Here is a 23,382-nt window from a genome sequence, read left to right as displayed (position 1 = left end):
ACCAAAGCTGAACAGGAGAGGACGCTAGCAACTGACCCTTCGATATGCTAGAAAAAGTTTGCTGGGTAACTGGGTCAAAAGGGACCTATAGGGAAATGGGTACTCAAGGGGATTCTAGGCTAATGTAGTACTTTGTTTAGTATACAAGTACTTTACCTATATAAAAATGCTTTAGGAGCAAGTGCTGAGCTTTTGAGATGGAGAATAGACTGTTTAGATTGCAAGTAGAGAAGTTCTAAGGGAAAAATTGAAGAGCAGACTTCACAGAGCCAGAAATAGTTTAACCTTGTTTAACCGGCGCTGCCCGATGGTGCTCTATGGGCAACTCCGCGCTAAATCACGCAAAAGCATGCTAAAGCGGGCTTTATAGCAGGGGTTTGAAAAGAGCTAGGAATTGACCCAAAATGGCCAATAGACTACAAGTTTCTGGCTGGAACCACTGCTCTAGGAACAAATAGGCTGCTCAGTGCTCCCCACTCCCACTGGTGAAAACAGAGGAAAAACAGACAGTAAATGCTATAAATGCTTTTAAACGGCTAGCGCACTTGAGTGGGTTAGCCTACAGGTAAAATTAAGCAACAAATAACTTTTTTAGAAGTGCAAAACAGTTATTCAACACAAAAACAGTTTAAATAGAATGCATAGCTGTATAAACAGGTGAAAATGCCGTCGCTAAGCAGTAAATAATCAAAAAGCCAGAAAAAAATGCTTAAATCAGGAAAAAGTCCCGTAGCATAAGCAGAAAATCAATAACTTTGTTTAAATCTCATGACAGTAGAAATAAAACCTCTATTATTTTCATGACATTAGCAGAAATCAAATGCTTTCCTGTTAATTTCCATAGCATAGGCAGATCATAGCTGCGCATAAAACATAAGATTGGAATGTAGCTTCTGCAGATTTATGCAGTGTGAACAGAATAAATGTATTGACCCTTTTTAAACCTCGAATGCACTAAGCATGCATATTACTGGTACATATTTTTCTAACAATGTCCCAATCAGACAGTGTTGCAGAAGATACCTCAGATTCATAGCTGGCTCAATGCATTACCAATTCTCTGCACTGCCCTTTGGCTTATCTACTGCGCCCAGGGTCTTCACAAAATGCCTGGCACCAGTAATTGCATTTTGCAGACAAAAAGGAATACAAATATATATCCCTACTTGGACGACTGCCTTATTCAAGCAGAGAGCAAGGACATTCTACTAAAGCATCTGGCGTTTGTAAAAAGATTACTAATTTGCCTAGGGTACACAGTAAACGAAAAGAAATCAAAACTAGTGCCCTCTCAAGAGATAATATTCCTGGGTGCAAGCTTAAATACAACTGCCCAGATGGCTTAACTCATGCCAGACAAGCAAAGGCAACTGACTCTCTACTTTCAAATGATGGCAACAAAGACCCAGCTACTTGCAAGAAAAATTCTGCAGGCTTTGGGCTTCATGGCATCCTGCTAATTCCATAAGCAAGACTGCATATGAGGAAGCTACAATGGTATCTAAAAAGTGTTTGGACTCAACATTGCCACAGCCTGGAAACAATAATAACTCTTATTCCCTGCGTGCAACAGGAGTTTCGATGGTGGGCACTGGCCTGTCACCACAACAAGGGACAGCCTTTCACTCTGCCCACAGCCAGGCAGACACTAACAACAGATTATGCTTGGTGGGCACACATGGCAGGAAAGTGTATTCAGGGCACGTGGCCCGCGGACCAAATGCATCTTCACATCAATCAAAAAGAGATGCTAGCTGTACAGAATGCCCTGATAGCCTTCAAGGATCTACTACATCCAGGACAACTGTTACTAAAGAGAGACAATACTTCAGTTATGTGGTAAATAAACAAGCAAGGGGGCACACATTCCTACCCCCTCTGCGGGCAAGCCATGAATTTGTGGAACACAGCACTGACCTACCAAGTACATATACAGGCACAATTCCTGCCAGGAAAGAAAAATACTGTGGCAGCCGAACTAAGCAGAAACCTCATGGACCCTCACGAGTGGAAACTAAATCCACAGGTCTTCAGCATGATAAGGAAATGGGGATGCCCAGACCTAGATATTTTTGCCTTCCCTCAACTGCCAACTACAGAGATTCTGCACAAGGACTTAACACTCACAAGCATGGAAAGTGGACGCTCTATCATTCAGCTGGAATACCGTAACAGTTTATGCCTTTCCACCACTGCCTCTCCTTCCCAAAGTACTCCTAAAAGTCAGACGAGAAGCCAAAAATGATTCTGATTGCCCCAGACTGGCCACGCCAGCACTGGTACCCAATCCTAAAGAGCTTGTCTGAAGGCCCAGCCTGGACTTTATCTCAAATTCCTCATCTTCTGACTCAACAAAACAATCAGATCCTGCACAGCCAACTCAGAACCTTAAGTCTGACTGCATGGCAAATAATATAGCCACTCAGAACACACTTCTCTCTAAAGCTGTTATGGATGTCATTTTGGAAGCCAGGAGGCCCATCACCAGGAAATCTTATGCAGAAAAATGGAAGAGATTCTGTGCTTGGGACCAGGCACACGGACTTGAACCTCTTGTTCCAAATATTCCTCAGATTTTACAATACCTAACTGAGATGCTGGACCAAAGGCCTATTCTTCTCATCAATCAAGATCCATGCCTCTGCCATTTCAGCTCATTACAATACGGAACCTCTTATTTTCTCTCATCCACTGCTAAGACAGTACCTCAGAGGGGCAGAAAACATAAGACCCCCAAGGAGAGCACAGATACCTACATGGGACCTCAACTTTGTCTGCGAAAAACTCGCACGTCCCTCCTTTTGAGCCAGCCAATACAGCTGATATAAAATTCCTGTCATGGAAAACTGCTCTGCTCCTAGCAATAACTTCAGCAAGAGTCTCAGAGTTACAGGCTTTAATGGCAGTGGAATCTTTTATCATTTTTCATCCTGACAGGGTTTCTCTAAGGACAAATCCAACTTTTATGCCAAAGGTAGTATCCAGTGTGGCTCTTAACCAACCCATTCATTTGCCAACATTTTATCCAAATCCCCAGAATAAAGGGGAGAGACTTCTGCACTCTTTGGACATACACAGGCAGCTACGCTTCTACTTGGACAAAACAAAAGCTTTCAGAAAAACTGAGCAACTGTTTGTAGCGTATGCTGCAGGATCACAAGGAAAGGCTATCTCAAAGCAGACTATTTTAGAGTGGATAGGACACTGTATTCGTTTCTGCTATGCACAGCATGGCAAGTCAGTGCCTAAAAATATTAGGCTACATTCTACTAGGGCACTTCTGCAGCCTTTATCAGAGGAGTACCAACCAAGGAAATTTTGGAGGCTGCAACTTGGAGTTCAGTGCACACTTTTACCAAGCGTCATCATTTGCCTCTTTACTCTAAATCCAGAGCAGGCTTTGCCACTGCAGTTCTGCAGGGCCTCTTAGCCACTCCTAATCCTATTTAGACCCAGCCACCCAACCTCCGCTTTAGGGTTCAACATAGTACAGTGGTGTACCTACCATAAATGGAGATGTTCGAGTGTATTCACTGTTGCAGTCCAGGTTACCCACTCACCATCCCCCTTTCTTTTCTGGGACTTATCTGTACTTCTCTATTCTATACAACCTATGTGGTGTATTTGCTTGTAGATGAAGGTAATGTTTATTTCGTGCATGCTTTTTGTAAGCAATGTTTTTAGCCTACCCTTTTGGGGGCACCTGACATCTGGGGCAAGAAAAACTGAAGAAAATGGCGTTGGCCGCATCTTGTCTACTCCTGGTGCACTGACGTCAGGGAAGAGGCGACAGCAACTGATGCTGGATCAAGACTTTGGAATTCAGGCCGATTGCGGGTAGCCTGCCAGCAGGATAACCCAAGTGTAATGACTGCAACAGTGAATACACTCTAACATCTACATTTATGGTAGGTACACAACTGTCCTTTTTCTACCTCCGTTCTTTGTGCCTCTTCCAGATTTAACATTTTTGTGCTGAATGTTCATTGAACAGTGCCAGCATTTGGATTTGTAAGTGTGTGAAAACTTCTAGATTATTTTGGAGTCATAAGATCGTGAGTCAGGGCTTGCAGAAGCACATATGCTAACCTTTGCAAGGTGACATTGTCTAATATTGTATTTTGTTCATTAGCCTTGACCCCAGTGAGGAAGGGAGAACCTGGAGTCTTATTTCAATATTGTTATGATGGTATTTGTAGGTGTGCATTATTGGGATTAGCAAGTGCATATTTGGTCAATTATAAGATGCTGGCGCAGCCTGAGAGGGTAGGGAACCTGGTATCCATTTCATCCTGTTGCCTGCTGTCCGTGTACCTAGCTTGAGCCTCCTACATTGCCAAGTTTCTGGCTTGCAAGAGGGCATATTTGCACCCATTAGCTAATACACTGTTTTACTTATGCCTGGTTTGCATATTTCTGTTGTCACCGTGCCTTGTGACTAATTGGCTGCATTTCTGCCAGAAGAGTAGTACTCTAGGATTCTCTGCCTGTACAGATGTCCTTCAAGGATGCATCTGCAGTCCTTACAAATGGGTTGTCCTGTCGTCAGGCAGCCCTTCGGTCGGCCGGATTCCAAAGTCTGGGTCTGGCTTCGGCTGGTGTCGCACTTCACCCGACGTCATTGCTGCAGTTATTCGGGTATAAAGGCATCAGCCGACGCCATTTTCCTCAGTCTTTCTTGCCGCGTGGCGCCCGACGCAGAAGCTGTTCGCAAGTGCCGGTCGGTCAGAACCAGAGATTACTACCGAATACTTCTAAAAAGCTAAGTACCCCGTTGGGGACTCTTTCTTGCCTCAGCCGATGTCAGAAAAAGTGAATAACTGTTTAACTTGTGGGAAACAAATACCTCATAAAGATTTCCACTCTTACTGCTTACCTTGTTTAGGCCCAGACCACGACGTAGCAGCTTGTCTAGCCTGTGCTTCTTTTAACCGACGGACGCTTAGACGTCGGTCGGAATTTGCTGAGCAGTTTTTCGGCTCCGATTTTGCTTATATTATGCCGTCGGATCCTCCGACTTCGCAAATATCCAAAAAACGCAAGGAAAAGGACCGACACTCGCGGTCCGCGGTTTCGGCCGAAACCTTTGTTAAGCCAACCGCGAGTGTCTCAGTTTCGGCTGAAACCGAGCAAGCGGTTCTTCAGCCGAAAACTTGCCTTCTACTGAGGCCTCTTCCAACCTGGTGGAATCGGCTTCTGAAATCCAACCTGCTGTGGCAGTTTCTCAGGAATTATCTGGCACTATTCCCTTGGATATTTCGACCCCTGCACGTGGAGTTGCTAGGCCACCTGCAGCCATGTCCATTAAGGCCTTTGCCAGGGCTAAAGCAGCTAAAGCTACTAAATCTGTGCCTGTTAAGACCCCCTCTCACAGGCCTAGCTCCAGTTCTCAAATGCTTAGTCTAGCAGAGGATCTCATTTCCTTAATCCGGGGATCCCATACTCCCCCAGACAGGGCCTCTCACCCACCTCCAGAGAAGAGGCCTAGAGCAGAGCCCCCTGAGCCAGTTTCCACAGATGATTCCTCTGATGATTCAGATAATACAGACCCTCCAGAGGCTCCTTTCTCCCCTTATGAAGACTCTGATGCTGAAGAGTCCATCCCTTCTGCCTCTCCGCCTGAGGAATTTTCCTTTGGGGAAACCTTGCATGCTAGGAGGGAACAATTTCAGTGGCAGGGCCAAGATTTTTCAGACTCCAGAAAAAGGCTTAGAACCTTTTTGCATTTACCACAACATAGGCCTTTAGCCATACCTCCAGTTCTTTCTGTTGTAGATGATGCATTTAATGATGCTTGTACTGCTCCTGATTCACTACCTCCGGCCCCTGCTAAGCCCGATAGGTACTACAGGGTCCCGGACACGCATTACCATTTGTACAAGGCTCCTTTTGCAGATCCCGAGACTATCTCCCAGGGACCTAAGGCTGTAGCAGCTACCTCTGCCAAAAACCCCCTCCCCTCTGAAAGGGAATCCAGGTCCTTAGAGAGGGGGTAAAAAAGTTTACACTTCTGCTACTCTTTCAGCTAGGGCCTTGAACTGTCAATTTCACATGATCCAGTGTCAAGAATTTATGCTAGACCAGTTAACCAAAAAGCTGTCCTCGGATGAACCTTTAGACAAAAAATATGTCCAGGAAATGGTACATAACATTCAGCAAGTCAGTAACCATTCTTTAAAATGCGGCTATGATGCACTGGAGGCTTCCTTTAGATCAGCCATGACTGGCACAGTTATCAGAAGGCATGCATGGTTAAAAGAGCAGGCCTTACCAGACCATGTCAAATCAAAACTATTAGATGCTCCCATGGACAAGATAAATTTGTTTGGCTCTCCTGCACAACAGGTGCTGAAGAAGATGGAAGGGAAGGCAAAATCTGTCCAAACAGTGAAAGATTTCTTACAGGTCCAACCTCCGAGGTTTAGCCGGAATTGACCCTCAAAGAATTGGTCCTTTCCAGACTCCTCCAGAGCCCAGAGAGGCAGGAATAGGCGTTCAAGAGGCAGAAGCCAATACAGGGGACGCCAGTGGCAGGGTAACAACCAGCAAGGTACAGACACAGCCACCACCACTACTACAGGACAATCACAGTGACTTGGCTCTGGCACCGCCTTCCAGGGAACAACTAGAAGTGCCCTTAGGCGGGAAGCTAGCTTTATTTTCAAAAAACTGGCATTACATCACGAGACAAGTGGATTTTGCAGACAATAGACCAAGGTTACAGGTTTCACTTCCATACTCTACCAGGGAAGGGAGGAATGCCAAACCTACCTCCAAATCAAAAGGCGGAAGCTCTAAAACAAATAACTCAATTATTAAGGATGAGAGCTGTGGAAAAGGTACCACTTATGGAGCAAGGAAAGGGATTTTACTCCAGACTCTTCCTGGTACCAAGAAAAGAAAGCAAATGGAGACCTATTCTCGACCTGTCCGCTTTAAACATTCCTCATTGTTCCAAAATTCAAAATGCTGACCTTACAGCAGCTTCTTCCCATGCTGGGCAAGGAGTCTTGGCTGGTAACTCTAGATCTCAAGGAGGCATACCTGCACGTCCCCATACGACCAAATTGCAGAAGATACCTCAGATTTCTTGCAGGATCAGAGCATTATCAATTCTCACCATTGCCCTTTGGCTTATCTACTGCGCCCAGAGTGTTCACGAAATGCCTGGCATCAGTAATCGCTCATTGCAGGCTTCAGGGAATCCAAATTTACCCTTACCTGGACGACTGCCTAATACAAGCGGACAACAAAAACAAGCTAGCAGAAGACTTGAAAAGGGTCATTTACCTTCTACAAGCCCTGGGATATACAGTCAATATAAAAAAGTCAAGGCTGATACCATCCCAAAGGATAACCTTTTTGGGTGCGGAGCTGGACACAACCAAACAATTGGCATTCCTAACAGTAGAAAAACAGGAGCAACTCCCGCTCTACTTTTTGGCATTAACACAGCAGAACCATCTAACAGCAAGAAAAGTCCTGCAGGCCTTGGGCTTCATGGCATCCTGCATAATATTGGTCCCACATGCCAGACTGCATATGAGAAAGCTACAGTGGTACCTAAGGAATTTATGGTCTCAACACAAGCACAGCCTAGAAACCCAAATTCCAATAATTCCATGCCTGAAGCAAGAATTCCAATGGTGGGCTCAGGCCTGTCAATCAAACAAAGGATTGCCCTGCCACAACACTCAACCAAGCCAAACCATCACAACGGACGCCTCAGACCTCGGTTGGGGGGCCCACATGCTGGACAAGTGCATACAAGGTTTATGGACTCAAGATCAGCTGCACCTACACATAAACCTAAAGGAAATGCTGGCAGTAAAACTGGCAATTCAGACATTCAGACCATTTCTTCGACAAGGTCAATTGAGGATAAGGACAGACAACACCACAGTTATGTGGTACATCAACAAGCAGGGAGGTACACATTCGTACCCTCTATGCCGGATGGCACTGGACCTCTGGAATGTGGCCCTGAGTTACAACATCCAGTTACAAGCAATTTTTGTACCAGGAAAAGAAAACATTCTAGCAGACATATTAAGCAGGACTACCACGGATGCCCACGAATGGATGCGGCATCCGGACATCTTCAAAACCATTACAAGAAAATGGGGACTCCCAGAAATAGACTTATTTGCATCCCCACGCAATCACCAACTAAAGAAATTCTGCACCAGGACGTACCACCCACTTGCTTGGAAGGTGGACTCCCTCTCCTTCAGTTGGAAAAACCTGGCAGCATATGCATTCCCACCACTTCCTTTGATGCACAAGGTGCTATTGAAGATCAAAGAGGACCGTCCAAGGATCATTCTAATAGCTCCAGACTGGCCAAGGCAACATTGGTACCCATTGCTGAGGAACATGTCTCGGGAACAATTATGGCCCCTACCCCTAGTTCCCTTGCTGTTAACTCAGAACAACTACAACACCCTGCATCCAAACCTGAAAACTCTGCAGCTGACTGCCTGGAACATTGCATAAGACAAATTAACCCAAATTTATCCCAAAGGGTTAAAGACATTATCTTGGAAGCTTGCAGACCCTCAACAAGGAAAACCTATTCAGCAAAATGGAAAAGATATCTCATTTGGAGTACTGCTAAAGGAGAAGATGTGTCACTGGTAAACATAGCCAACATCCTGGAATACTTGGCAGAGCTCTTCCACAAAGGCCTGTCCTATTCCATTAAGATTCATGCATCAGCTATTTCAGCAGAATACGACTTGGATCCTCCAGTCTTCTCACATCCTCTGCTCAGGCAGTTTCTGAGAGGAATTAAAAATGTAAAACCACCTAGGAAGCCACCATTACCTGCATGGGACTTGAACTTTGTGCTAGAAAAATTGACACTTCCTCCTTTCGAACCAGCAGCAACAGCAGAATTGCAATACTTATCATGGAAAACTGCTTTCCTGCTGGCAATCACTTCAGCAAGAAGGGTATCTGAGCTACAGGCATTAATGGTAGTACAGCCCTTTCTGATCTTCCTTCAAGATAGTGTCCATGAGAACAAATCCTACTTTTATGCCTAAGGTGGTCTCCAGAGTATCTTTAAATCAGGCTATCCACCTACCTACATTTTTCCCCAACCCACAGAACAGGGGGGAAAGACTGTTGCATACCTTGGATGTACATAGACAATTACGCTACTACCTGGACAGGACCAAGAGCAATAGAAAAACAGACCAGCTACTGGTAGCATATGCAACAGGAATGGAAGGGAAAGCAATTTCAAAACGGACAATCTCTAAGTGGATAGGAAATTGCATTAGATTTTGTTACTCCTACCATGGAAAGAAAACTCCAGAAAACATCAGGCCTCACTCTACAAGAGCTACAGCCACTACCACAGCTTTTCTACGAGGAGTGGCTACCAAAGACATTTTAGAGGCTGCTACTTGGAGCTCCGTGCATACATTTGCCAAGCATTATAATTTACCTTTATACTCTAGATCCCATGCAGGTTTTGCCACTGCTGTTTTGCAAGGGATCTTAACTACACCATAATTTCATTTTTCCTCCTCCCCCAGTTTGGCTATGGTATTCTACCCATTTGTAAGGACTGCAGATGCATCCTTGAAGGACATAGTACAGTTTTGTACCTACCATAAATGTAGATGTCCGATAGGAATGCATCTGCAGTCAGGATTACCCACCCTCCTTCCCCTCTGTGGTACTCCTAGGGTATTTGCCCCTCTTATAGCTAGCTGGGGGAATCTATTATGGTGTATTTGTTTGTATATGTGTACATACATGCTTATTTTTTGTTTGCTCTCTAATATTTGGAATCATTGGCATTTATCCAAATCTAGCCTTCCTAGAGGGCACCTGGCATCTGGGTCAAGAAACACTGAGGAAAATGGCGTTGGCTGATGCCTTTATACCCGAATAACTGCAACAATGACGTCGGGTGAAGTGCGACACCAGCCGAAGCCAGACCCAGACTTTGGAATCTGGCCGACCGAAGGACTGCCTGACGACAGGACAACCCATTTGTAAGGACTGCAGATGCATTCCTATCGGACATCTACATTTATGGTAGGTACAAAACTGTACTTTGTGCAAGAATTGCTGACCATGCTCAAGGAGGTTCACTTCTATCTCCCCATCCCTGTAGGGCATGGGGGGGGGGGGGACTGATGTTGAACATATGTACTACTGTCTCTTTCTCTCTCTCTTAGTGAGAACTTGTCTGATGCCTTTGATGGGGTTCTGTATGTTTCTGCCCCTGTGCTGTCTCAGCACTTGATATACACTCATCAGTGCTCAACATTTTGCTGTCATCTCCATTCAAGTTTAGTGAGATGTTTTATCAATTTAGTGGTAGAAAGTGTGTTTCTTTTCTTCTCTTTGCAGTAGGTAGGGGCTCTTAGAGTAAGAAGCCTCTATCTCTGAGATTTGATGATTTAGAGGGGGGCAAACAGGTACGTGAAGGCACTTTCAGAGAGTGCTGTTAGAAGTAAAATAGCTGAAAATGGTTCTAATAGACTTTGCTGTTTTCTCCAGTGTTATGTGACCATGAAATTGTATACAAGTGGGAGGATGTGTGGAATGTCCCTCCACATGTGAAGGGAGTGCAGGATGGGTAGCCCCACATAAAAAAAATGCTTTTAAGCCACTGGAAGTAGTTTTCACACCCCCCTTTTTATTAGGACTCTGAAGTTACTTTTGGCAAGTTAACAGGAATTTGATATCGAGACTCTCCTAAATATTCCCTACTTTGCAGAGAAATTTAGGCTGATGTGTTCCAAATGGGTGTTGTAGCTAGTGATGGTCTTGAGTCTAGACTCATTGGGATGACCCTGAGTCCATTAAAACTGAAGATGTTGACTGGCGAAGGGAGGGAGTGCAGGCCTCTGTGGTTCCCTATGAAAGGATTTGCTCCCTGTACTCGCTCACTTCTGCTCTGAGATCCTACATCTTCAAGCAAGGTTTTCCATTTCTGAAGAAATGGAGCTTTACTGAAAGAGGCTTTGGTAAACCATTTGTATGTTCTGCAACTCCTTTATTTCCTTCTGTAAATGCGGAAGTATGTTTGGAAACAGCATTATGAGCCTCTGATCTGTTGGGGGGGGGGGGGGGCAGTCAGTAAGGAATACAGCTCAAGTTATCTGGACTTTGTTTGCTTGGTTGTCAAGTGGGCAGGACCCTGCTCTGAGTAGAGCAAAACATCTGACTAGACATCAAATTGTGGACTACAGTGAGGTCTTTTCAGTTACATGTGTCCCAAAGACCACTGCATATTTTAGTCTGGAGTCATTTCTATTCCTGTTTTTGCTAATCGGGCACCAGAGAAGCTTGACCCTGGGATTATGGAAAACCCAAGACTCCAACCACAGCTTGTAAATTGGAGCTTGCTGTCTCTGAGTGGGCTCTGTGACTTGTACAGATGGCTTACATTTTGGCCTATGTTGTTTTCTGGGGATGAGCTTGGGAAAGCCATCTTGGATTCCTCTTTTTAGGATAAGCATCCTAAGATCTGATTGAGGACATGCAGAAGAGTAAACAAACCCTTGCCAGAGTGAGAAGGGGTGGGGGTGGATGATGTATCATTGGACACTTTTTTGGATTAAGCCAGTTCTTGCTGAAACCACTCCATCATAAAATGAAGGTCACAGTGCACCTGGCAATTTTTTTTTTTTTTTTTTTTTTTTTTTTTTTTTTTTTGCAGCTGTGCGAACTCTCAATGGATGGCCATCCTGACTGCTGTCTTGGACTTTGCATAGGACAGCAGTTTTCACTTTCTTTTGCCGAGTCGTACGTGACTGCTTTGTCCTAAACATGGACAAATTAAACCACGTCTTGAAGCTTTAGCCTTTCTTCAGGAAAGGACTCTAGGGGGCATGCAGTCTGCAGAGCTGTTGGGCCAGGTGTAGACTGCTTTATGAAGGAGCAGTACATAATTTCCCTTTGAGAGACTTCAGAATCTGTTCTGTTTTGGCTTTAATGAATTCAATCATAAGTTGAACCTCAGTGACTCACTGTCGACATGCACTTTGTCTAGGATCCGCAGTGGAGATGCTTCAGCCTGCTGTGGGTGAGCACTTTGTTCTGTGCAGTATGTTAATATTTGCTGTTTCTTGTGCAGTCAATGTTTTAACTAAAGTTCTAGTCATACTTTGTAGGAGAGGGATTCTTAAGGTTTTCTGTTGCATGGATCACTAATACATGGTGGTTGTACTAAGGTAGCCTTTGATGACCCCTTTTGCTTTGGCACTTCCATTAATGTATATGGTGGGGGGTTAAAAACTGGAAGTTCTTTTTGAGCGAAAGTCTGAGGATTGTATGCGTGTAGACAGCTGGTAACTTAGTGTGCCGATCATTCCTACCTGCAAGACCAGTTTAAAAATTCATGGCCTTGGCTTTCCAAGTAAGCATTCATTGAGTCCAGGCAATGTCCTCCTTACACTTTTTTGCTTTTTCATTTTGGAAACAGCCCTAGGTTTGTAGGTTAAGTACTTGGCTAGCAGCCCTTGCAGGCCATTTCAAGCATGGCCAATTTCCTGTTGGGTGCTTGAATTAGCCTATCCCATTTGGTGGCTGGCATTACTCCATCCCATGGTTGATTTAGTTGTATATTACTCCTGGTGAGAATAACTAGGATTTTTCTATAGATGTGAAGGGATCCATGCATAGGATAAAACATTTAGTAGTTGTATGTGTTTTAGTCCTGGGATAAATATTCTACTACCCATACATAGATCCAGATTGTGCTTGATGTGGACAGGAATGGGGTGTCTTATTTCCAGAGCAGTAGCATTCTCTGAAACATGTACCTGACACTTTATGTTGCAGACGAGGTTTAGATGCCTAGGCCAAGTATTTCTAATGCCATTTGACTTGATGTGCAGTAGGTCCATCTGTATCGAGTCAGATGATGTCTTGTATGCCAGACACTGGTCACTTCTTAGCAGTCTCTAGGATACAAAGTATAGTGAAAGGACTCTAGTCTTTCCATGCAAGACGTATTGTTTAGCATTGTATTGTTTTAATAAGGTATTTGAGTGTTGCAGTTGTTGCATGTGTTTGGACAAATGCATGCCAAAGGGGGTACTGTAATCCGTGATTGGCCTAATAAGATCCAAGGAAAGCGGGCATTGACATTTCTAGGTCAAGACACAATCCCTTTATTAGCTGTGCAGTCTAGAAGTGCTATCTTAGAACAGTGGACACATGTTGGTCAAAAGTTAGGTCAGTGTCCACCCGCATTCCCTACTCGTGGACCTTACCTGCAGTGTAGGTGTTAAAGATCCAGCTTTCTTAATTTGCAAGAATTTTCCTGATTAGTCATTTGAGACTAACCATATCTTAGTGGCTGTTCGTACTCTCCTGATGTAGCAAGTGATCACATGAATGCTGGAGAAGGTTGTCCGCATACTTTTGATTTCCTTGAAAAAAAAAAAGATATCAGTGGAATAGTGGTCAATGCAGTCTTAGACCCACTGACAGGGCCCTGTCATAGAATAATTGATATTTTAGTGACTGTCCAGATTAGATATAGATTTTTAGTCTTGTAATTTTTACTTTTGCTATTTCTAGAACTAGTTCATATTCTTGGTGAGTATTTTGAGCAAAGTTACTGAAACCGTCTTAAATACTGTATTATCAGTGTAGTCCCACTTATGGGGGAGCCCTTGAGAGGTTCTTTAAATGCTGCCTTCCTGTTCTGATGTATATCTGTGAATTAAGCAAGTTCCTTATATCGACAAATTTTAATATTGTATTTACTTTTTGTGTGTAGCAAGTGGAAAGGTGACAAAGGAAGCGTCTCTTGCATTTGTACCAGTCCAGATGGGAAAATGCTACTTACAGCTGGCCGGACCATCAAACTCTGGGATTTAGAAACCAAAAACATGTACAGGGTAAGAAATGAAAGATTGTTTTTCAAACTTATTTTGTTATTGTGTAGCTGCAGTTGAACATGCCATGTATGCCTGTTATGAGATATTGGAGGTGTATCTCAGCAGGATCCCATTATCGTGATCAAAATTGAAGAGAAACTATGGAGGATTGACATAGGGAACTTGAACTGAAAAGACAAAAGCGCAAAGTGCCTGAAACGGATGTGATAAGGCATACAAGTAGTTGCTAAAACATTGCTTTGAGGCAATTGGAAGTTTGAGCTATGGTCCTCAGTAGTGGTCTCAGCTGCATACCTAATAACTGTGAGTCTATTTCATGATGGGGACAGTTGAAGTTCACTGTCCAACACCTTACGCATTTTATTTCTGAGGTTTCAGACCATCGGGGATTTTTCTACCTTTTCTGTAAATTTGCTTAGAGTTGTGTTGAATCACTGAAGCCATTGACTCTAAATATCATTTGGCGAAAAAAGTCTTTCAGCAGTTTTCACAAAGTGTTTTTTTTTTTTGCAAGGGGGGGCCCAACTTTTATATCAACTCCAAAGTCACAACTGGAGAAAGTGCAACCTGTAAGATTGCTGAAAGTATTTTTGACAGTTCCCCTCCCACCCCACTGAATAGTATTTGCAGTAATTTACTTTGGTGTCTCTACTATATCCCAGTTTTTCTAGGCTGTAAATTTATAATCAAGTAGTGGAAGGTATGAAGTATAGTTATCCATTTTCCTTCTTGCTACATGATGGATACTTTTAATTCTGTGCACATCAGCTACCTTTTCTTCATGATTGTGGAGCAGTGGTCATCTGCATGACACAATTTTGTTGTGACTATATGTCTGCAGTTTGCAAGCCATGATGGTGTAGTTGTATTAATTTTACATCTTGCAGGTGACACTAACAGGGTGAAACCACTTACATTTTTGGTCTATTTTACTAGCTTGTATTCACAGAATTTGTTGGCATTTTTCTAAATGGAATTTGTTTTAAGATTGAGGTTGGGGATGCTTGATATTGAGTATTGCTTATAGCTTCTGTTGACCATCTGTTCACCATGGGAAGTTGTGTATTCTCTACTGATATGCCTCTGAGTATTAAAGTTAATTTCCAACAAAAATTCAGATTTTTCTTATGAGGTCACAATACAGGTAAAAATTAAGTACCATGTGTAAAGAAAACTGTTACCAGAGAGAGAAACCCACAAGCAGAACATGCAGTGCAGTGGACAAGATTGTAACATCATCATTGGAATGGAGAGTTGCCGATAGCGCCACTGAGCCCCTTTCATCAGTATTCTTCTTCTGTTTAATTCTGTTCCTTGCTTCTGCATGCTTCCACTGGTGTGTGTTATTGTGAAGTCTCATTCTTAGCATTTGTTGCAGCATTGATTGCATCATGGAAAGTTTTTTTTTAGAGTTGAAGAGGGGTTTCTGGATTTCTGATATTTCACTCATAACTTTTTTTTGATAAATCTAATTTCTTCTACAGCACAACATCAGCAAGTGTTTGGTTTGTGACATTTCACCTAGGCACGAACTGCTTAATTGTGCTTGTATAAAGTTTTGTCATAGACTTTTCAGCTTCATTACTTAGGCTTGAGGCTACGTAGAGTGCCTAGAAGTACTTTATTCTTTTTATTTTTTAAGTCTCTTAACAGATGGTGCATCTTAAGAAAAATCATTTTGTTATTACTGCTAGTATTCTGAAGCACCAAAAAGGTGACAGCCAACTTTCCCGAGGCAGAGAAAGCGGGAGACGCCATTTCTCCCATTTAATGTCACTAGGGGTCTGTCCCAACTGTCATTCTATTGTAGAGACCTAGGATACTTTGAGGAAACAGCATTATTTGTAAAATAAAATTGCAAGAAATTTACAGCTGCCATCACTACAGTTTTGGGGTTATTACAAATTGGAGAAATGCACAGGTTCTGAATCACCTGACAACCCACCGCATGCCTGGTACACAGTTTCATTTTTATAAGAACACTGGACCTACTTCTGCCTGGGCTGTCTGTGAGGAAAAGAGGAATTGGAGGTCATTGCCTGTGCTGGATGAGGTTAATAACGTTACTGTCCAAACCAGATCTCTTTTTTGTTGAAACTAAAACTGTTAAGAGGAGCAGTTTGAACCAGCTCCTCTGCTTCCTTAGATGTGTCTGGTATAATATGTGGGAAAGAGTCCTGGGATCTCTGGTTAATGTCTCTCCATAGAGCCATTTCTTAAGAATAGCTTTTAATGCATGCTAAAAACACTTTTACTATGGCTTATTTCACAAAAATGGCCCGTCTCATCAGCCAGAAGAGTCCCACATGTCCTCATCTCTTCCTGAGCATGCTAAAGTGGACTCAAGTAGTCTGATTCAGCAGGAGTTCCCAAAAACCTCAGCACTTAGCTATGTTGCAGTGTTTTAAGGCACCCACAAATGTACTCTGTAGTCTGGGAACTTGTCCCAAGTGAATAGATTGATGCTGTGGTCAGAGACAACTGTAGGTGCGTGACTTTACAGTATGGAGTTGATACTGTTATTCAAGAGGAAGCTAATGAACAGCATTCTAGAAACTTGTTTTAAGGACCGTTTTGTTCAGGCTGTTGAACCTGGTTAATAACCTTTTGAATCGAAAACTGTCCCATAGTACTGTACAAAGCTTTTACTGTTTCACTCCACAGTATTTTCCATGCTAAGTGTATACTTGTGGAGGTTTCTGTTAGTGTCTAAAGGATAGAATGGTAAACATGAGGGACTGGCATACTTGTTGATGTTCTTTGTGTTTCACTGTTGCAGTCATAACTGTATGGTGATCCTGCCGGCAGGCAGCCCAAGGTCGGCCAGAATCCCAAAGTCTGGGTCCGGCGTCGGCTGTACCAGCAAGTACCCTGACGTCAGAACGCAGAGGTATAAAGCTGACAGCCGACGCCATCTTCTCCAGTCTTTCTTGCCATGCGGTGGAAAGCAGCTCGCAAGTCGTTGGTTGGCGTTTTCAGACAACGTGCTTTGATTGTTGTCGGTCCGAAGTTTTCTACTTCTCTTCTCAAGCTAAGTACCCCGTTGGGGAAACTTTTTTCTTGCTCCTCCGATGTCAGAAAAAGTTAATAATTGTATATCGTGTGGAAAACAAATACCTCATAAAGATTTCCACTCTTACTGTCTACCTTGCTTAGGCCCTGACCACGACGTTTCTTGCTGTCTGTTCTGTGCCAGGTTTAATTCTCACACTATCAAGCGTAGGTACGATTTGGGCCTTGAATTATTTCGGTAGACGATTCAATTATAGGATGTCGTCGGATACTTTACCGACAACCGGAATTCAAAAGAAACGCAAAGACAAGGATAGGCCTCCGAGGTCCAAACATGATATTTTGCAGCCAGAGCCAGCTTCGGGTTCGGCGGTAGTCAGTGAGGTGCTTTTGCAGCCCCTGTCGTCCGCCACTTCGGAACTGATGGCCGACACGGACTCCCATGGGAGCCTTCTAGGCCTAGTATTTTATCTGCTGCAGGACCTTCGGACGTCGCTCCTTCAGATGGGTCCGGAACCGCTGTGCAGGTACCGGCTTCTGAGGGGGGTTTTCAGGCCTTTTAATATCACTATTTCTACAAAGGCAAAGTCAAAGACTCCTGTTAAACCAAGGGTTTCTTCACAAGCTTCCTCGGATACAGCTCCCAAGTCCCAGAAGCAATTACTTTGGATGGCTGAAGATTTACTTACAATGATTAGGGGTTCTCGCCCTCCTCCAGAAAAAAGGCCTAGACAGGATATTCCTTATGATTCATCTGATCAGGCTTCTGTGTCTTCTGTCTCTTCCTCTGACCAGGATTATTCTTTTCCTCCTTATGAGGATTCTGATGCAGAGGACTCTATTCCCTCTGCTTCTCCCCCTGAAGATTTCTCTTTTGGGGAAACCTTACATGAGATGAGGGAGCATTTTCATTGGGAAGGTCAGGATTATTCTGCTTCCAAGAAGAGACTTAGGGAATTTCTCATTCTCCCTCAACACAGACCTTTGGCTATTCCTCCTGTACTTGATATTGTGGATGATGCTTTTTCTGAAGCTAACCTAAATCCTGATTCCTTGCCCGCCTGTTCCTTCTAAGCCTGATAGATTTTAGAGTCCCTGACTGCCATCAATTCTTATTTAAGAACCCTTCTGCTGATCCTGAAACCATTTCTCAGGGTTCTAGGGCTGCTAAGGCCGCTTCATCTAAAAATCCTATTCCCTCTGAAAAGGATTCTCGTGCCTTGGACAGGTGGGGCAAAAAGGTTTACACTTCTGCTACCCTTTCTATTAGAGCTTTAAATTGCCAGTTTCACATGTTCAAGTATCAGCAATTTCTTTTGTCTGTTCTAAAGCAAAGGCTCTCTACCTTTCCTGCATGTGCAGAGGACAAGGAATTACAGGATGTATTGCATGCAACTGAACAAGTTAGCAAACATGCAACTGAACAAGTTAGCAAACATAGTTTACATTGTGGTTTTGATGCCTTGGAAGCTTCTTGCAGGGCCGCAGCCTCTGGTACTGTTATCAGGAGACATGCTTGGCTTCGTGAGCAGAATTTACCTGACCAGGTTAAGGCTAAACTGTTAGATGCCCCTGTTCAGCATGATGTTTTATTTGGATCCAAGGCTGAGGAGGTTATTAAAAAGATGGAAGAAAAAGCAAAATCTATGCAGACTGTTAAAGATTTTTTACAAGTTCAGCCTCCTAGATTTTCTAGAAATTGGCCCTCCAAAAATTGGTCCTTTCCCACGTCTGACAGGCCTCAAAGGGGAAGATATAGACGCTCCAGAGGTCGGGGGCAGGCTCAGGCCTCTTACAGGTCCAGACAATGGACTGCTTCTTCACCTAGAAGGGGAGAAGACAGACCTCGATCACAAAAGAAGCAGACCCAATGACTCTCTCGGTTGGGCTACAGGTCCTCCTTGCCTGGAAGTCCCCCTCGCAGGAAAACTTTATCTTTTCTACCAAAATTGGACTCATATTACCCAGGACAAATGGGTTTTAGACGTGATTTTAAGAGGCTACAAATTCCACTTTCATACTCTGCCAAGGTCTTCGGGTTGGCCAGATCTGCCAAAACATCAATGGTCAGAGGCCTTAAATCAAGTGGGCACCTTATTGGCCATGAGAGCCATAGAACCTGCTCCACTTCCAGAGATGGGAAAAGGTTTTTACTCCAGACTATTTCTGGTCCCAAGGAAACAAAACTCATGGAGACCTATTCTGGACCTCTCAGTGTTTAAATACCTTTCTGGAGATTCCAAAATTCAAGATGCTTACTCTGCAACAACTTCTTCCCATGCTCTCCCAGGATGCTTGGATGGTGACATTGGACTTGAAGGAAGCCTATTTACACATTCCCATCAGACAGGAATGCAGAAAATACCTCAGATTCAAGGCAGGTTTGAGAGACTTTCAATTCTCTGTACTGCCCTTTGGCTTATCTACTGCGCCCAGAGTCTTTACCAAGTGTCTGGCTCCAGTAGTAGCTTATTGCAGACTCCAAGGAATTCAAATTTACCCCTACCCGGACGACTGCCTTATTCAGGCGGACAGCAAGGTTCTTTTTCTTCAACATCTGCAGTTTGTTCAGCGTCTTCTCCTACTACTGGGATTTTCAGTGAACACAGAAAAGTCACATTTGATCCCCTCTCAACAAATGATCTTTTTGGGAGCTCTTCTAAACACAAGCTTACAAAGGGCCTTCCTTACTCCAGAAAAACAAGTACAGCTGGCATCAATTTTCAAGACCTTGGCTACTTTAACTCAGCTCACTGCAAGGAAATTCCTGCAGGCTTTGGGCTACATGGCTTCTTGCATCCTGTTGATTCCAAATGCAAGGCTTCATATGAGAACTTCAATGGTACCTAAAGAGTGTATGGTCTCAGCATTACCACAGCCTGGAAACAATGATACCTCTGATTCCCTGCCTCCAAAAGGAGTTCCTTTGGTGGTCCAGGGCTTGTGCTTTAAATGAAGGGAATCCCTTTTGTCTACCTCATCCTGCTCAGATCATAACCACAGACGCCTCGGATTATGCTTGGGGAGCTCATTACCTAAACAATTGCCAGCAGGGCTATTGGACAAAGAAGCACCTTCCCTGGCACATCAACTTGAAGAAAATGTTGGCAGTCCAAAATGCTCTTCTAGCCTTCCAGAATCTTTTGCAACCCACACAGACAATACCACAGTCATGTGGTATATAAACAAGCAGGGAGGCTCTCACTCATACCCCCTTTGCAGACTAGCCATGAGTTTATGGGACACAGCTCTAAATCTGAATCTGCATCTTCAAGCTCAATTCATTCCAGGAAAACAGAATCTCTTAGCAGACAGCCTAAGCAGAAATCTTTTGGATCCTCACGAATGGATGCTAGACCCCAACTTATTCAGCAGGATTACAACAGTTTGGGGTTGCCCTTGGATAGATCTGTTTGCATCCCATCTCAATCAGCTGCCTCTCTTTTGCACCAGGTCCTTCCACAAAACAGCTTGGAAAGTGGATGCCCTGTCTTTCAGCTGGAGGAATCTTTCGGGATACGCCTTCCCTCCTCTTCGTCTTCTGCCTCGGGTGTTACTGAAAATAAAACAGGACAAACCCAAGATTATCATTTTGATAGCTCCAAATTGGCCTCGGCAGTTTTGGTATCCAACTTTAAGACACCTGTTCTTGGAACCTCCATGGATTCTGCCTCTGTTTCCTTCTCTTCTGTCCCAGCATCAGGGTCAGATGCTACACACTCAAATCAAGACTCTTTGCCTGGCAGCTTGGCTCTACAAGGGCCTTTGATTCCTTCTGCTTTTCCCAAACAAGTTTTGGATGTTCTCTTAGAAGCTAGGCCCTAGCACTAGAAAATCTTATGCTTCTAAATGGAAAAGATTTTGTATTTGGATGCGGGATCGAGGTTCTGATCCTCTTTTACCTGACATTTCTTCCATTTTACTTTACCTCTCTGACCTTTTGCTTAAAGGCCTCCCCTTTTCTTCCATTAAAATCCATGCTTCTGCAATCTCGGCTCATTACAACACTGATCCCCCCATCTTCTCTCACCAGCTGGTGAGACAATTCTTGAGAGGGGCTAAGAATTTAAGACCTCCTAGAACTCCTCCTGTTCCTGCTTGGGATCTTAATTATGTTTTGGAAAAACTTACTTTACCTCCCTTTGAGCCTGCTGCTGCTTCGGATATTTTATTTTTTTTTATTTATTTTTTATTTTTTATTTTACATTTGTTGACCGGGCTGGTCTGGCTGGATACATGTCCATTTTCAGCAGAGGCCCGAGGAGAAAAGCTCCACTATAAACTAAGTAAATTACAGTAAGATAAAAATCTACTATTCTAAGATATAACTACAATCAGAGAAATAGAAAAACATAGGACTGAAAGGATAAATTCAGAGAAAATCAAGTTAAAAATACGCAGATAATTAAATATCACACAATTGTGCAGAAAGTACATACTTAAACTCAACAGTAAAAGGAATAGAACTAATGTAGTGCAGAGATGAAAGAGTGGAGGAGACACAGGTTAGTCAGGTGTACTACAGGAACAAAGCCAATGATTTTGGAAGTATTGTTTAATTTTCTGTTTGAAAAGTGGCAAGGATGTAGTCAGAGTTATGTCACATGGTAAGAGATTCCAACTTCTACCTATTGTGTTACTGAAAAGGGAATCACCTGCTGTGTTTGCCTTTATAGTTTTTGTCATGAGTTTACTAGATGAACGAAGTGAGTTAAGATTGTTGTAAGGGATTAGAAGTTGTGAGAGTATAGGGGTATTGTCAGGTTGGTGTAGTATATTGTGGGCAATAGTGAGTTGAGGAATTATAATGTGGTTTTGAACTTCAAGCCAGCCTAGTTTTAGGTTTATACAATGATGGGTCCTAAAGGGGTTACTAGTGGCGAAGCGAGCTATATTGTTATAGCAAGTAGCAAGTTTGTTTAGATTGGTTTTCTTTAGGTTTGTATAAATTGGGGAAGCGTATAGGAGGGTAGATAGAAGGTGAGATTGTGCAATCTTGGTTCTGGTTGTTGGGGTTAGGAAAGGTTTGATACGATATAGGGAACCTATTTTTCTGTTAACTAACCTGATGTTGTTGTTAATGTGCTGGTCGAAGGAGAGATTATTGTCAATGGTTATTCCTAATAGTTTTGTAGTTGGATCAGGAGAGATGATAGTACCATTATTAGAGAAAATGGAGAAATTTAAGGGGGGAGACCGAGTGGTGGGGGTGAAGAGGAGAAGTTTTGTTTTTTTGGCATTTAATAGGAGACAACGTCTAGAGAACCAAGTTTCTACAGTATTAAAGGTAGTTTGGGTCAGTGAGATCAGCTCAGTAGAGGAAGGTGCTGAGCAGATAAGGGTAGAATCATCTGCATATTGTATGCAGGTTGCTTGTGGGATTGAAGTCTGAAGATCATTGATAAAAAGGGAGAACAGGAGTGGACCAAGAATGGAGCCCTGGGGAACTCCGATGGAAATGGGTAAGAGTGATGAGATATGGTTATCCCATATTACGGCTTGCTGTCTGTTGTTAAGATAAGATCTAAACCAATTAATGGCGACTTTGTCACAAGAGAGAGATTCAAGAATGTTTAGTAGGAGAGAGTGGTTGACCATGTCGAAAGCTTTAGAGAGATCAATGAAAAGAGCGAAGAGAGTGTATTGTTGTTTCGATTTTGTTGATAGTATCTACAAAGGAAAGAAGGGCAGTTGTGGTACTGTGGTGAGGTCTAAAGCCATGCTGACAGGTTGCAATTATATTGTGAAGAGAGAGATAGTGAACAAGTTGCTGATGAATACATTTTTCCATGATTTTTGCAAGGGGTGAGAGAAGGGCAATTGGTCTAAAATTGGAGAGGTCAAGGGAGTTACCACCTTTATGAAGTGGGATTATGTAGGAGACTTTCCAGATGTCAGGATAGTTCCCTCTTGGATAGTTCTGTTTATAAGTAAGGAAATAGGATAAGCAATTTCTTTGGCAGCTTTCTGAAGGAAGAGAGAAGGGAGCTTGTCAGCAGAAGGGGTGCAAGGTTTCAGTTTGATAATGAGTTTGTAGATGAAAGAAGTAGATATAGGTTTTAGAGAGAAGTTGTAGGAGGAGTTAGCTATATTAGATGGAATATTAGGGTTGTTGGTGTTCATTTGTTTTGCTAGGGATTGGATAGTTTCAGAGAAAAACGAGTTGAAAGCATTAGCAGTCTGGAGAGGGGTTTCAGGGTCAGCATTAAGAGGGGACGGAGTTTTTGCAATTCCTGGGGAAAGTAGTCTGTTTACTGATGACCAGAATTGTTTGGCATTGTTATGATGGGTGTCTTGAAGTTTACAGTAGAAATGTTTCTTGTCAGAGATTATTGATTTCTTAGCCTGATTTCTGAGCTGGCGGAAATGTACTAAATCAGGGTTTTGTTTAAGGCATCTCCATTTTGTCCATGCTTTGTTTCTAGTATGAATAAGTTTTTTAGTTTTGTTAAGCCATGGGGCTGTTTTGGTCTTTACTCTAATAGAACGTTCT

At 43.1% G+C, this 23,382-nt stretch overlaps 1 protein-coding gene across 1 annotated transcript in view; it reads left to right on the top strand.

The window, feature by feature from the left end:
• Positions 1–23,382, top strand: part of WDR43 (WD repeat domain 43) — a 1,886,673-nt gene that overhangs the window by 407,331 nt on the left and 1,455,960 nt on the right. Inside the window, exon 4 of the mRNA XM_044059887.1 lies at positions 13,757–13,877. Within this exon, the coding sequence (XP_043915822.1) occupies positions 13,757–13,877 (121 nt within the window). The remainder of the gene's footprint in view (positions 1–13,756; positions 13,878–23,382) is intronic.

Source organism: Protopterus annectens, chromosome 1.part2 (assembly GCF_019279795.1).
Source record: "Protopterus annectens isolate FY-2018-M chromosome 1.part2, PAN1.0, whole genome shotgun sequence".
In the NCBI taxonomy this organism is placed as follows: Eukaryota; Metazoa; Chordata; order Ceratodontiformes; family Protopteridae; genus Protopterus; species Protopterus annectens.
Note: the sequence above shows the minus strand (reverse complement) of the source record. Positions and strands in the feature narration are given on the sequence as shown.